This window comes from Natator depressus, chromosome 10 (genome assembly GCF_965152275.1).
Source record: "Natator depressus isolate rNatDep1 chromosome 10, rNatDep2.hap1, whole genome shotgun sequence".
In the NCBI taxonomy this organism is placed as follows: Eukaryota; Metazoa; Chordata; order Testudines; family Cheloniidae; genus Natator; species Natator depressus.
The window spans coordinates 82,017,958-82,033,974 of record NC_134243.1 but is presented as its reverse complement, the minus strand read 5'-3'; the positions used below and the strand labels follow the sequence as shown (position 1 = coordinate 82,033,974).

Below are 16,017 nucleotides of genomic sequence, written 5' to 3'. Positions count from 1 at the left end.
TTCATCATCCTTGTCCCTGTTCTTACTACTTCCCCTTCTCCTCCACTTTTTTTGGTATCTCAGATTCCCTTTGTCCTCCTACCTTCCTTGTTTCTCTCTCTCAGGACAGCTTGCATTGATGGCTGCGAGGTTGGCTGTGACCAGCCATTCAGATGCAACATGGATTTACCTGTAGAAGTTTCTTAAAATGTGCTGTCATCTGTCCTTTGGTGAACAGATCAAATAAATGTCTGCTAGGGAATTATGATTTTTCCCTACCCCTTTCAAAGACTCGGGTGATGGTGTTCTGGTATTCAGTAGTGGTACAAGAGGTCTTGTTTCCAAACAGAAAGACATACCTAGTTAAATGGAAATGCTTCTCGTAGTGGAGTCATGTTCACCACTTGGACTCTTCTGTTCAGAATATAATGGACGATTATTGTCTTTGAAACACTCTGGATTCTTATTTAGTTCTGTTAAGAGTTCATCTAGTTTCTCTATCAGCATATCTCCTGCTAGAGGCAGGTCATTTGATTTTCTCTGACCCAGTGTGTCTAAATTTTTTAATGGCCTGATTCATGCATTTCCACCAGTTATAGAGCTTTTCCCTATCTAAGACTTGGATCTTTTTTGAATGCATGTCATCGTGTTCTTTATATCACTTTTCTGTTAAGACAATGTTTTTGATAGCCATCACATCAGCTCTCATAGTGAGTGAAATACAGGCTGTGATGACTGGCTCTCCATATGCTGTGTTTCATAAGGACAGAGTCACTTTCAAGCTAGATCAGAAATGTTTACCAAATGTGGTTTTGGAATTCCATATGAACCAGTTCATATGCTTACCAATATTTTTTCCTAAACCTAATGACTTTCTTATAGAGGTTAAAGTCCATGTGCTGGATGTTTCTAGGGCTATACCTTTTTATTTATCCAGGACAAAGCCATTCTGTAAATTCTGTAAATTGGCTAGACAGACTTGTTACCAAAAGTCACATATAAAGGGGCCAAAGTTGTCATATCAGAGACTCTATATGGGTGGTGGACTGTGTTCGGATTTCCTGTTCATTAAACAAACTACCCCTTCCCTATCGAGTCAGGGCGCATTCTGTCAGCATCTGTAGCTTGTTTCGGAGAGTACCTGTTTCTGAGATTTGGTAGAGTAGCTGCTTGGAATTTGGTTCATCATATTCATCAATCGCTACTCCGCTGTGACAGTTTCTAAATCAGATGCCCTGTTGGGCAGAGGTGTCTCAGTCATTTAGATAAGATTCCTGTTTCCTTAAGGGGTAACTGCTTGTCAGTTACCTATAGTGGGATCCACATGGACAAATGCTCAAAGCAGAAGTTATTTATGTTACAGTAACTGGAGTTCTTCAAGATGCCTTTGTCCACATGGAACCCATGGTCTGCTCTGCTTTCCAATTGGATTGGAATCCTTACATGGATATTCAATATTAGTGAAGGAACTAAATGGTGCTTGCAGCTGCTCCACCCTTAATACCCTGGTTGTAGGGGGCGTGAGGGCATCCAAGGCACATATGCAGCTCTGACGGATATTGCTGGCTAAAAGATTCCAGATTCGCATGTATGAGGCACACATACCTGCGGTGGAATCCGTGTACACAAAGGCATCTCAAAGAACTCCGGTTACTCTAAGGTAAGTAAGTATCTTTGTTTCAGCATCAGAATGACACCACTTTATTTTTTAGCTCTTACCCAAACCAGTTCTGAGCTGGCACTTTTCAGCTCTGGGATGCACATGATAATACACACACATTAATAAAAAGCCTTAATCAATTGTTAATTAAAACTGAGATTTGCTTAATTATGTTCCATGACTGTTGGTATCTGTGGTTACGAAGAATAGTTCTAGTATTTTACTAGAGAATCAAAAATGGCATACAGAATAGCTAAGTAAGAGCTTGATCCTGGGAGGTGACAAACATACTCAATATCCATTGGAGTCCTGTTGACACTGGAATCAGTAGGCACTGAAAGTGCCCAGCACCTTGCAGGATGCATTCTGCACCTTGCAGGATTGATTGCTAAATGTTTAAATAAAGTATTTTATAAATTTCTACTCATTAATTTTAACTCTTTTTTCTCTTTATAATAACTGATTCTTGCTAATTTTGATTCCTGATTTAAAGTGCTATAGAAAACTGATGTTATTTTTGATGGTGAGATATTTAATTTTCAGTAAGTGATGGTTCTTTTTTAGTAAAATTCGTATGTCAGCTTATTTGACCTGTGGTGGAGAATGAGGAAAATTCACTGTAGCTCATATAATAAAATTACAACAAGAAAAGAGCGCAAGTAGACATGAGGAATAAAATCAGTCCACTGCAGTTTTATATCTCTTTTTTTTTTTCCTTTTCTTTTACAGAAGCTGGAAGTTATGAAATGACAAACCAACATGTAAAGCAAAACGGAAAATTAGAAGATAATCCTGCCACTGGCAGTCCGCCCCGGACTACATTATTGGGGACCATATTTTCTCCTGTTTTCAATTTTTTCTCACCAGCAAACAAAAATGGTAATTATTATCTAAAGCTACATAATATATATTAACATAAAAGCTAAGTATAATTCATATTTTTTTAAAGTTGTTTAGACCTCTAATGCAACAGATGATCCTTCTTGCTGACCTGCAGAGCAAGAGCTACAGTTGCCATAAAGAAAACTGTACCTAACTATTAGAAGGGTTGCTTGAGCTATATAAGAGGAGGCATGGGCTTAGTTGCATTAACATATTTGTTTCCTTGTTGTATATGTCTAACACTTCACTTTGATTTACAAGGTGTAAGAAACTAATTTGGTATTTTTCACCCTATCCAAAATAGATTTCGCTTTCTCCACCCACTTTTGGTTTGTATTTTAATATCATGAATTAAATTAGGGACATCTTCAGTTATTCCAGAACACATTATCTCTGCATCTACGAATATTAATACTCTGTGAAGTAATTCAACGTTAGGATAATGATTGTACTGAAACCTCATTTCAGGAACATCAGGATCAGATTCTCCTGGGCAAGCTGTTGAAGCTGAAGAAATAGTCAAACAGCTTGATATGGAACAGGTGGATGAGATCACTACCAGTACTGCAACATCGACCAATGGAGCAATTTACACTAGCCAAGCAGTGCAAGTTAGATCTACTATCAACAACGGTTTGGAAGAAGTGGAGGAAACAACTGATCGTGATCTACCACCACTTACAGGTAAGAAACTTGCATTTTCCTGGTACTCTTAAGTTAAATGTGCAGTAATAAAAATGTGTTTGCACATTTGAGTAGAAGCTTTCTAGCCCAGAGTGTTCCTGTATTTTATATAAACAAAGATTCCGCAAAGCATTTACTTGCATGCTGATTTTCGTGAGCAGTAGCCTGGGAAACACACTTTGTTATTCGCCAAAAATAGAATCTCATTGTAAACTTCTCAGGCCAAATCCATTCCTGGTGTGACTCAATTGACTTCCAAATTAAAATAAAGCCTAATTCAAATGAATATTGTGATTCCAGGTGTCAGATTTTCTGAGTCAATATGTTTAATGCCAAATGTATTAGAATAAAATGTAAACTCTTGAAATGCCCATCACCAAAAAAAAGTTCCCAACCCTTTGGTTGCTGTCACCAAAATAACATAGACAAATGACAGATTTATATAGGTCCCTCCTTAATTTACAGTGTTTCCTTCAAGAGAATCATCATGTTCTTTTCGGATGAAAATTCTTGAAACATTAAATTTACCATTGTGCACAGGGCCATCACAAGCCTATGCACTATTTAAGTCTCACTTTAAAGTTTCACAAAATTGGTATTTAAGTAGAGCGTAGCTTTGTGTGGGTTCACTGCTGGGAGGTGAATTTCACCCTACAAGACGTAGGGCTGAGGTGAGGAGAAGAAGGTGGAGAATTTTCACGCTGCTATGAAGACTTGCGCATTAAGTGCAAAATTTTCACATTTTAAAACTGCACTAATAAGACTAGCTCTTGTGGGGTTTTTTGTTTTGTTTTGGGTTTTTTCCACTGAATTTTAGCACCAGTATCTCCAGACAGTGGTTATTCATCAGCTCATGCGGAAGCCACCTATGAAGAAGACTGGGAAGTCTTTGATCCGTAAGTGTTAATATTTTTACTGAAACATTACTTTTATAATTTTGGGCATTGGATAAAAAAAGCCTTTTATTTGAACAAGTGCTTTGTCATGTTTAGAACTTGCTTGCTGTGGTGAACTCTATTTGAAAACTGCTAATTGTAAAACTAGTATATTATGACTGTTCATGGCTTGTTATATTCAGTTTAAATTGTTTCTTACATTGTCTTAATTACTTTAAATTACTTTAGTTGACTTACTGCATTGTCAGTTAAGGTAATGTGAATATAGTTACACAACAAATTCTCTTTCCTTTTTAGATATTATTTCATCAAACATGTTCCACCACTAACTGAAGAACAACTTAATAGGAAGCCAGCTCTTCCACTGAAAACAAGAAGCACACCAGAATTCTCTTTAGTTCTAGACTTGGTAAATATGCATATAGACATAAGTTAGTAGTGGGGGAAGAGTGAATTTATGTTCCACTTATTTTACATATTGGACACATTGGGAAATTGATGCTCCCATTATTAAAAAGAGACCTTATTAAATGCACATGTTGAAAGACTATAAATTATTCAAAAAGGTTTAAAAATTTTCAATTAAAAAGACACCGAGTATAAAGAAATAATTTGAGAAACTGTCACTGAGTAACAAGAATGGAAAATTCACTGCATTTGTTGCATGATTCAACATTTTTCTTAAACATTTCAATTTTTTTTTTAAATCTTCATGAATAAAAGTTAGCTGACCCTCCAGAGGTCCTTCCCAAAGGAGTAATGGAGAAAATCAGATATAATAAAGGAGAAAATTCAGCATTACCTGTATTTGATGAAATATTTACAAAAGGATGCGTCTCCCAGTGAGATTCCCTTAAGTCTGAGAGAACTTTTCTCACAGAGAAGAAAGCATCCTTCTCTTTAGAACTATTTGTTTTCACCCTCTGTTGATCCATTTTATTGTATTTAAGCAGTTGTTACGGGATAATTCAGTCACTGGTTATATATAGTTGTCATTTAATGAATAAAGAAGTCTAATTTTTTTAATGAAATGGGGGAAAAAACAAATAACTCTAGGAAGACTCATTATATAACAGCTAAAGTTGAGATTGATATTATAAGCACTGTGTTAATGCCACAGTTACAAATGAAATTCTTTCAGATTTGCAACATTAATGAATTGTATAATGTACTAATAGCTGTCTTTCAAACCTTAGCAGCAGTACATTAAAAATTAAATTGACCAGACTGAATTATAGAGTATATTTCCCTTCCAAAAGAACATAAAGAAGCAAATAGTCCTTTTCAACAGTCCTGTCACAAAAGCATCTTAATTTAGTATGATCTTTTTATTTTATTTTTTCTAGGATGAAACATTAGTGCATTGTAGTCTAAACGAGCTAGAAGATGCTGCACTCACTTTTCCAGTGCTTTTCCAAGATGTCATTTACCAGGTAATTAGAAATATATAGGAAAAATATACTTTTTTGTTTGTTTAATAGATAAAGAGATAAAGTTATCATGCCTATGTAATATCTTCATGTCAGGAGAGAGATAAACATTGATTGGCATCTAAACAGCCATTTGAGTCATACGTTGCAGATTTGAAATTTTGTTAGGCAGGTGGTCATGTATTAGAAGAATTGTGGAGTACTTTTTATTACTACAACGTGGTAATGATGATTAATAGTAAAAATGTCAACAATGGTTAGTAAGAAAATGTAAATATTCTTTTTAGCAGCAGTATTCTATAGCAGCCTTTCTCCTTACCAGCAGATGGAGGCAGGAACATTGAAAGTTCAGGCAGTATCGTTTCCCATGTAATAGTTTGCCACAAACTGTTAACTTTCTTCCCTGCCTGGGAAAACCAATTCGTGCTGGTTGATCATTTCTTACTGTGAAAAAGGCTAATCTCCAGAGCCTGAAGTTAACTAGCTTCTGTCTAGCACACCTAGTCTTGCATATCCTTTGCCGGTAACGTTTCCACCTCTTCCGCCCCAGCTAGATTCTACTTGGTGAATACAGTTACTTTAGATTGTCTTGTGGAAACTGCTAGTCATTTTTCCTGCTTCAGGCAGTATTATTAGCTTTATATGTTTTACATTGACATACCATAGAGGAACAAGCATGGGAAAGAGGAGATCTGTTCCAGCAACTGCCAAAGATGCTGCACTGACCCAGGCTGTTGTTCTCAGGTCCTTTTGTGTGATGTACCTGGGAGAGGCAACAGCTTCCCCTCCATGTAGTTCGCACGATATTGGACCCCTCTGTAGTATCTTTGGAGAATGAGCCAGTCATCAGGCACCTTAAAAGGACACTTGTCCAGGTATTTTTCCTAATTTTAAAAATGTTTTTCTTCATTGTTGCATATAAAACCCCTTGGAATTTTGAAACTAAAATAATTTTTTTAAGGGTTTCTTAACTTGTCTCCTATTTGGTGACTGCCATTCTCAGTTTCCTCCTGGATGAGCTGGAAAGGAAGCTTCAAATTAATTCTTTGGGGGCAAATAGATTAAAGCCTGTTTTTTCCTTCCCTCTCTGAGGATCTCAGTATGATTTGAGTATTTCTGGCTGTAACTATGCTCTTTTGGTGATGGTGTGTTTTACTGAGTGTAGCTGAGAGCCAGCTTAGGGTCTAATCAAAAGGAAATTTAAGTCAATGAAAAAACTATCTTACAAGGTTTCTGTATCTGTATTTAATAACATTGTACGTAAGCCTGTACTTCTTTTTATCCAATAAGATGATAATGCAGTTTCATCTATTGTGCCTTAGTTATCTTCCAAGCTTAGAATTGCAAAGGAGCAGTACCTTCACAAAGTAGACTTGATAAGGACAGCCTGTGTCTACATCAAGTATGTTGTTTTAGGATTCTTGCCCATCTGTTTATTTTATTGAAGTCCTTATACACCAGACATGGCAACCCAGAAAACATTCACCTCTTGCTGCGTGAGGGATAATAAGCAGGAGACTAAACTGTCAAGAATTGAGTTATAACCGTAAAATTCAGATAATTCCTGAACAGAAACTGGTTAATATTACATACATTCTTAGCTTTGTATTGTAGACAATAGCTAGCTATTTCATCTGCTTTTGAAAAGTGATTCTTTCAATTATCAATTTGGTCATCTCCTATGCAATAGGCCCATCTGAATTTCAGATCTCCAAACTCGCCCATAGAGTGTCATTTAAGCTTTCACTGGTGTTGTCTCCTCCTGCTGGCAAGGAGGAAGTAAATGTCTGAGCAAAAGTTGAAGACAAATTATTAGGTAAGAAAATACTGTTATGTGTTTATAAACTACAATACAGTGTAGCTCATTGAAAACAATACCTGACATGGAAAATCAGTTTGTGAAAATGTTTTCTATTAGTCTCTGAACATTTAATGCCTTCAGTTAGACTCTTTTAAGAAATACTATGAAATTAATGATCAAAAACATACTTAAATCTTTTTTTAAGAAAGAGTAAAACTTAGCTCAGTACTACTTTTCCTACAGGATTTCTCCATTCTCTCACACCCAGTTTCACTAATAATTATGCAAATGGAGATCTGGGCTTCATACCATTATGAATTCTCTACCTAACTGAAGGCCATGAACCGATACTTTTGCAGTAGTGGGAGGGTGGATGAGCAAGCAGCTTACTTTGAAGTATATTCCAAAACTGGCCAACAATGCTGCAGGAATGAAGTGATTATAAATATAGTATATATTAAATGCTACAATACTTCTGTCTCTGGAGAACAAGAGTAAATGTTTAATTCTTTAGTACTAGTGTATGAATTTATTTTATAATGTATTAGCACTTTGTGTTGGGCACTCCCTTTTGTTACTTGGTTAAGAGGTTTGCACTGTATTTAGTTTATGCTGCAGAGCCACCAATCCTAGACACTAGGTCATCTTGCTCCCTCCTCCATCCATAGAATAGCTTCCCTTTACAAGTAGGCCTTACTCAGTCAAGAGATTTCTTTCTGTTCACTTAGTTCTTGGGCTCAAGAGTCTCACTGATCTTCCTGTCAGCTACATAGCCCAATAGTAGCTGATCAAAAGACATTTCACATATTCTACTCCACTGCAGCCAAACATAACTGGATTGTTCAACTCATTACTATGATAGGATGTGGCAGGGGTATCTGAGAATTTTCATTCCCCTTTTGGTGAAATGTTATTCCAGTAGTTTCTCTAAAAGAGCAACAAAACCAGCAGCCTTTGGATCAGTTGTTCAGGCTTCATTCTGTGGTAGACACCCACAAAGAAAGCTACGATCAGATTGGGACCTCTTAGCCTCGATCTAATTGGACTTTTAGAACTATGTTTTTCTCACCTGGAGAGCCACAATCAACTAAGAACCTGCTGTTTCTGTTCCTTTATATGATGGTCTTCATCTTGAGTCTTTTACGATTGGGTAAGATGAGTCTAGTTGCAAATCCAGAGCTGCTGAACTTCATTGACCTATAACTCCTCAGCATTTCTTTCAAGGACAGAGGAAAAAGACCCCTAAAGCACTGCAGAGTGGTGGACATCTAATTTAATAGGAAATACACATCCGGAGTTCTGCTCCTGTTACATTCTTCCTTTAGTAAAATAGCATTAAAATACAGGTCAAGACTGTTTATTTGGCTAGGTTGCTGCTGCTTATCTTAGATTCCTGAATTGTCACTCTGTGTGTCATTCGGAAGCCTACAATGTCTGTTGAGTAAGTGTGAAGCAATGGAAACAGCTACAAACATGGTTGAGAGCTCTTTTTGTTTAGAATGTCACCAGGTTACCATCCAGTTTTAAAGTTCTCTGCCATTTGACTTTACAAATTACATCCATGTGAAAGCAAGGCATGTATCTATGCCATGCCAAGAGTCTCAGACCGTTGTGACATCAGAGGTAACTGAGCCAATCACGACCCTTATGCTATAGCTAAATGGAATGCACTGGTTTTATTGGTTGTATGAGGGAGACTGTACAGATGGTGGATTACTTGGCCCAACTTTCACATCTGTGCAACAGCATGGGCTTTCAGCTACTAGTAGTCGTCATCATCTGATATCTGGGTAACTAGACAGATATTTCTGTGGGACATGAAAGAAGGAAGGGAGAAATAAGTAGTTAGTTCATCTGGTATGATAAAGTCTTAATGATTGTCTAGCTAATTATGGGATTTTTATTTAGAGCTGTGTCAGAGTGTTTACGATATTACAGAATATTTTCTCCTCCTCTTTTTGTTTGTAATAATTCCTTAGAAATTTAACTAAAATTTATGTCCTTACCAGTTTCTACCCCTCTTCTGCACAAACATTTTGTTGTTGTTGAGCTGCTGGCATTGTTGTTTAAAAAAACATAGTAACAATATGGAAACATTGTGGGGGTGGGGGTTGTACTTGTTTTCATGGATGGAGGTCGGATATACACAGTTACATGGACTATATATAGGAAAAAACTGCATGGCGCAAATTTTAGCCTATGATCATTAATGTCTCTATTTCCTTGTTAAGAGAATGTAAGGTTTTCATTAAAAAACAAAATAACTTCTTTAACGAAGATTAACTAGCTAACTTAACCAGATCATGTTTAATTTTTCTGTTTGCTCTTGCAAATTATTGGATATCATTATTAAACTATTTTAAAATATCTGTTTACTTTTTTCATTCTTACCAGTTTTGAAGCTTGTAATTGATCATTTTTGTCTTAAAAATATAGATTACTCATTCTGAGAATCACTTTAAAAAGTGCAGTTTCTTGAGTTCCATAGCTCTTCATTTGATTTATTTTTCCTTTAGAAGAATTTGTTTCATGCTGTATATCAAATAAAATAAATGCTATATGCTTTTTCCAAATTAGCCACTTGACGACATTTTGAAACACTTATAATTACAAATAATTTTGGTTTTCTCAACAAAGATTGGCTAATAGTTAAAGTCTGACAGCTGGCTTGAAAAATTTGGTATACATTTTCAAAAATGCTCTGGTCAGTGTTTCAGAGTAGCAGCCATGTTAGTCTGTGTCCGCAAAAAGAAAAGGAGTAATTGTGGCACCTTAGAGATGAACAAATTTATTTGAGCATACGCTTTCGTGAGCTACAGCTCACTTCATCCGATGCATCCGATGAAGTGAGCTGTAGCTCACGAAAGCTTATGCTCAGATAAATTTGTTAGTCTCTGAGGTGCCACAAGTACTCCTTTTCTTTTTTCTGGTCCATGTTGTGGCTTTTAAGTCATGGCTCGAGCTGAAGGGGTGCAGTGCTGCAGAAACCCCATAAGGAATCCTGATTTAGTCAGCTGGTGTTCCCTCTCAGGGGTTCCAGGTAGTGCACAGTGCAGGGACAGTTCCACCACCCTTTCAACAGGTGTACCTGCCTCTTCACTCAGTGGGAGTGGAGCCACAGAATTTAGGCATCTAGTGCCCCTAGTGGGCTAGCCAGGAGCAGAGCCTGCATTTCCCCTCGGGATTGTTCCTGGTCCCTTTACAAGGGCACATCGAGGTCAGGCTCCTTGTGTCGTTATCTCTTTCCCTGCTCTTGTACACCAGATTAGACAATCAAGCCTTGTGTTCGTTACCTGTTATGATTGTAACTTACTCTCTACACCCTACTACTTTGAAAACATGAGGCACTGCTAGTACCTCTCTACATTGAGACAATACTTTATTGTACAAATAAGAGACAGTCTAGTCTAGTATTCTTATAAGTTTTAATCTTCGTTCTGCCACTGACTCAGTGTGGCCTGGGGCAACTGAGGAAATCTCTCTGTCTCAGTTATGGAAAGTAATGGCAAAAATGACCATTAATCATAGCTATTTCTTTTCAAAAACTACATGGTGCACCAGATTCAGCAGAAAATGCTGGAGTTGGGGGTGGGACGGGACGGGGCGGGGCAAGACTTTATGTGTGTACGCACATGCAAGGGAATGTAGGCAGTGAAGGAGGGTAGGCAGAAAGTGGTGTGTGAGTATGCAGGACAATGAAGGGATGCAGGTGGGAAGGGTACACATGTTTGCGTGTTCAAGGGAATTTACGGTGCAGGGGAGAGAGGGAAACTTGGGTTGTATGAAGGAGAATGTAGAAGAAAGTAGGGAGGGGGCATTTGGCGTCTGTGCACAGGGTTATGTAGGGAGTGACAAGAGAAAGGGCAGGTTTGTAGGATGGGGAAAGTGGGATATACTCTCCAGTTGCTTTACTATGCTCTGGTGAAACAAAGCAGCTGTAAATGCAATTTAACTGGCTAGTATGCTCTTGCTGCAGAGTGCCATAAAGGAGTCTCAGCACACCAGTGAACTGACCATAAAAGTTAATTTTTTTTTTTTTTTAAGGTTGATACTTCATATCTTCAAACAATTGGAAATAATACATGATAACATTCTGTTTGGGTTATGAAATTTTAAATTAAAAACAAACTGGGAAATTCTTAGCCCTGGTCTACACTGGGGGAGGGGAATCGATCTAAGTTACACAACTTCAGCTACGTGAATAACGTAGCTGAAGTCGACGTACTTAGATCGACTTACCGCGGTGAGTCGACTGCTGCCGCTCCACTGTCGACTCTGCCTGCGCCTCTCACGGTGCTGCAGTACAGGAGTCAGTGGAGGGAGAGCGCTCAGGGGTTGATTTATCACCTCTAGACTAGACGCGATAAATTGATCCCTGCTGGATCGATTGCTGCCTGCCGATCCGGGTAGTGAAGATATACCATTAGAGAAAGGTATGTTAATATGGAGGTAAGGGTGAGAATACATATCAGTAAGGCTACGATTTTGTCATGGATATTTTTAGTAAAAGTCATGGACAGATCAAAAAGTCACGGAAATCATGACCTATCCCTGACTTTTACTAAAAACATCCCTGACAAAATGGGGAGGGAGGAGGATCCAGCATCATGACAGCGGGGTTGGAGGGGGGGGTGTTAAAATCTAATGTACATTTAAAAATCAGTTTAATCTAACCTGGGACCAGCAATACTAGAATGCTGTAATCCTATAGGCAACTGTTTGATCATGGTGTATGTGTAAAATGTCTAGTCAGGTGCCTGATGAATCCGCTTTTGGTTAACCAGCCGAATTCGGGAGCGACCCAGCTTGTTACAAATTTCACAGATTCATGTGTTCTTCTTTGAGTGCTTGCTCATGTCCATTCCATATTAGGTGTGTGTGCTTGCCACATGCACCAGTGCTGGAAGTTTTCCCCTCAGTAGGATCCATAGGGGATCAGCTCTGGCGTCCTCTGGAGTGATGTCCGCATGGTGCGGTATAAGGGGCACCGCTGGCTCCCCCCACCCTCATTTCCTTCTTGCTGCCAGTGATGGTGCTGGAACATCTGCTGCTTCGGCTAGCATTGTCTGTCTTTGTGAACTTTGAAAACCTGTAATATAGTTGTATATAATTAGTAGTTGAATTAGTTACCCTTAGTAGTAGTTCTCAAACTCTTAGTTAGTCCCGAACGGGACTCAGCCGGGGAACGGGGCATGTCCCGGTCGCCAGGCTTTAAGCCCTGCAATCGTTGCAAACAGTTTATGCCCGTCAGCGATCCTCATAGTAGGTGCTTGGGTGAGGGGCACATAAGCGACAAGTGTTGTCTTTGTAAGTCCTTCAAACCCAGCACAAAAAAGGAGCAGGACAATCTCTTGAAGGCCCTCCTGATGGAGTCAGCATTCACTCCGGCACTGGAGCAACAATCTGACTTGGCACCGAGCATTGCAGCATCGGTGCACAGTGCTCCGCCGTCGACATCCATGAGTCGCCACCAGTGCCCCTCTGTGGCTCCGGCCAAGATGACAGGAAGGGGAAGATCCCCTACCTCCTGCGAGGGAAAAGAAAGGGCTGGGGGTGAGCCAAGACCCACACTGGGCAGCTCAATACCCCCTTCGGGAAGTCAGGCCCCAGCTCAAGACAAGCAGTGTAGTCCATCCCATGCTTTGCCTGTGACTCCAGATAGTGGCACAGGCCTCTGTCAGCTCCAGGTGCCATCGATGCCTGAGGCTCTGCAGGCAGCTCAGGAGATTGTGACGCTTCCGGTGCTGCCCACACCGGCTCCAGCGGTACCCAGGTCTTGGGGTAAGCCCGCCTTGGGATCTCTGCATATGTCCCTGCCCCAGCGGTACCGTTCCCCATTGCGTGGGACGTCCTGCCACCACGTGCCCGCCCGAATCCGTAATGCCTCAGATAGGCAGGCTCAGCGGAGCCCTCTTTGGTCCCTGGACCTTGGGCACTGACAGCAGGATCTGAGGCGTACCTCGACGGTAGCCTGGCACAGATCCACTGAGGCATGCTTCCCCCCCTCCCCCCGGTAGGAGCACTGAGACCAACCCCTGCATCGCAGAGAGCTCGGTACACATCCTGGGACCAACTGAGGGATTGAAGTCACCGGATTGCCGTTGTCAGTCTCTGAGACGGGGATCGCCACATTTGGGGAGTTCCTCCCGGCAACTGGCACGTGATAGCTCCCGGTCCTGCTCGACGTCTCAGTACCAGTCAGATAGCATAAGGCATAGATCGCCGGGTTTCCGACACCGATCCGCTGAACACTGTCAGTCTCCGAGGCCCTGACCAAGACGTTCGTCTTGCTCAGACAGGTCTGCCTCCAGACTCAGCGACGAGCACTGATCAGATAAGATCCGCCACTCCGCCAGATCCTGGTCGCTGGATAGTGACTGCTCTGGCTACAGTTCCGGCACCCAGCAGGGCTTCCTAACTGCAGGGCAACCTCCGGTGCCTGCGTTGTCACCTACATCATCAGCACTGAAACCTGTCCCATGGCCCCAAGCACAGTGGCCAGCATCATGGTAACCATGGAACCCCTGGGGGTTCACCCAGCCTTCTCAGGCTGCCCGCTCGGTGTCGGGAGCCTCGGACAGGCCAGTGGCCTCAACATCCTGACTTCCTCCAGTGCCCGGAACTTCGGGAGGAAGGACCCCACAGGTCCAGGAGGATGCAGGGGAGCAGCCTGCTGGACCACCAATGGACATGGATGCTCCTGTGGTACCAGCATCGTCCTTGTCATTGCTGGACGAGGCTATCACAGAACCCCCTCACCCAGTTCCTCAAGATGACACTAAGGCGCACCAGGAACTATTGAAGAGTGTCGCGTGTCAGACTCTGTGTTTGATGTCCTCTGCTCCCTGCCTGCAATTGAGAGTGGCCAATCACCAGGCCCTCCTTGGCCGCTATGATTACAACATGTGGCAGGCCATGGCCAAGTTCAAGACTTTGCTCCCTGAAGGGTCCAGGAAGGAATTCCGGGCGATCCTCGAGAAGGACACAACAGCGGCCAGAGTGGCCCTCCAGGGGGCTTCAGACGCGGCAGACTCTGCAGCCCGCACCATGGCCTCCACTATTTCCGTGCAGCGAGCTTCCTGGCTGCTCCTCTCGGGCTTGTCCACCGAGGCTCAGCAGTCGATGCAGGACCTTCCCTTCGATGGCCAGGCCCTATTTGCAGAACAGTTACCAAGCTGCATGGGTTAAAGGACTCCCGTACCATCCTGAAAACACTGGGGCAGTATGTCCCAGGCCCGGCACGTAAGCGGTTCAAACCGCAGCAGCCTCGGGGACAAGGGAACCAACCTTGGCAGGACCCGCCTCACAAGAAGGCCAAGGGCTAAAAGTGCCACCCGAGCCACCCCATGCTCAGTCAGGCTCCACCTGGAATAAGCAAGGGGCCAAGTGATGTTTTGAGGGTGCACCCAAGGGCGACCTACCAGACTATTCCCTGGATCCATCTTCTCTGTTTTTTCCCAACTGCCTTTCCTTTTTCCTCCCTGCATGGACTGCAATAACCTCAGACGGTTGGGTCCTGAACACAGTGGCGCAGGGCTATACCCTCCAGTTTCTTTCTGCTCCCCACTTCTGCACCCCCTTCCCTGTCCCTCTTCAGGGACCCTTCTCACAACTCTCCCTGTGCAGGAGGTTCAAGGGTTGCTGCAGCTGGGGGCCATGGAGGAAGTTCCTCTAGAGTACAGGAACAGGGGGTTTTATTCCCGACGCTTTTTAATCCCAAAGGCCAAGGGCGATCTGGTAGACTGGTATGCCGCCCTTGACCTAAAGGACAGTTACTTCCACATAGTAATCTTCCAAGGGCACAGACGTTTTCTCCGATTCACGGTGGGACCTGGCCACTACCAATTTACGGTCCTCTTGTTTGGCCTGGTGACAGCACCGAGGGTGTTTACCAAGTGCATGTCGGTGGTGGCGGTTTACCTCAGGTGCAGGGGTATTCAGATCTACCCGTACCTCGATGACTGGCTGGTCAAGGGCAGCTCCAGGTCTCAGGTCCAAAAGGATGTTGCGGTATTGCAAGCCACGTGCTGCTCCCTGGGCCTACTGGTGAATGACAAAATGTCTACATAAGTTTAAGTGCAAAGGATAGAATTCATTGAAGCGGTGCTCAACTCAACCTGCACGAGAGCGTTCCTGCAGCTAGAAAGGTTTTGGACATTGACAGACCTTATCGTGGAGGTGTTCGCGTTCCCCCTGACTAGGGTCTGCCTGCGTCTGCTGGTGCCACGTGGCAGCTTGCACATATGTTGTCCACCATGCCAGGCTCTGGATGCGGCCCCTGCAGCAATGGCTGACAACTGTCTATTCCCAGTCCAGAGATCACCTGAAAAAGATGGTTACCATCCCCCCGGCAATACAGACCTCTCTATGATGGAGGACCGATCTCGAGAAGGTCCTAGAGGGAGTTCTGTTCAACAGCCCCCTCACTCCATCAAGTTGGTGTCGGACGCCTCGGACCTCGGCTGGGGTGCGCACCTTGGAGATCTCCAGACCGAAGGTATGTGGTCCCCGAAGGAGGTGGTGCTCCACATAAGTGTCAAAGAACTCCGAGCAGTCCGATTGACATGCAGCATCTTCCTACCTCACCTGTTGGGCAAGGTGGTGAGAGTCCTGATGGACAACACAGCCTCGATGTTGTAAATCAACAGGCAAAGGGAAGCGCGCTTGTCGGCTCTCCGCCAAGAG

The 16,017-nt window shown here is 42.3% G+C and overlaps 1 protein-coding gene across 1 annotated transcript in view; it reads left to right on the top strand.

Moving 5' to 3' along the window:
- The window catches only part of CTDSPL2 (CTD small phosphatase like 2), a 74,458-nt gene that overhangs the window by 39,679 nt on the left and 18,762 nt on the right, over nucleotides 1-16,017 (top strand). Inside the window, exons 4-8 of the mRNA XM_074966663.1 lie at nucleotides 2,369-2,518; nucleotides 2,990-3,205; nucleotides 4,023-4,101; nucleotides 4,399-4,510; nucleotides 5,448-5,534. Coding sequence (XP_074822764.1) covers nucleotides 2,369-2,518; nucleotides 2,990-3,205; nucleotides 4,023-4,101; nucleotides 4,399-4,510; nucleotides 5,448-5,534 — 644 coding nt within the window. The remainder of the gene's footprint in view (nucleotides 1-2,368; nucleotides 2,519-2,989; nucleotides 3,206-4,022; nucleotides 4,102-4,398; nucleotides 4,511-5,447; nucleotides 5,535-16,017) is intronic.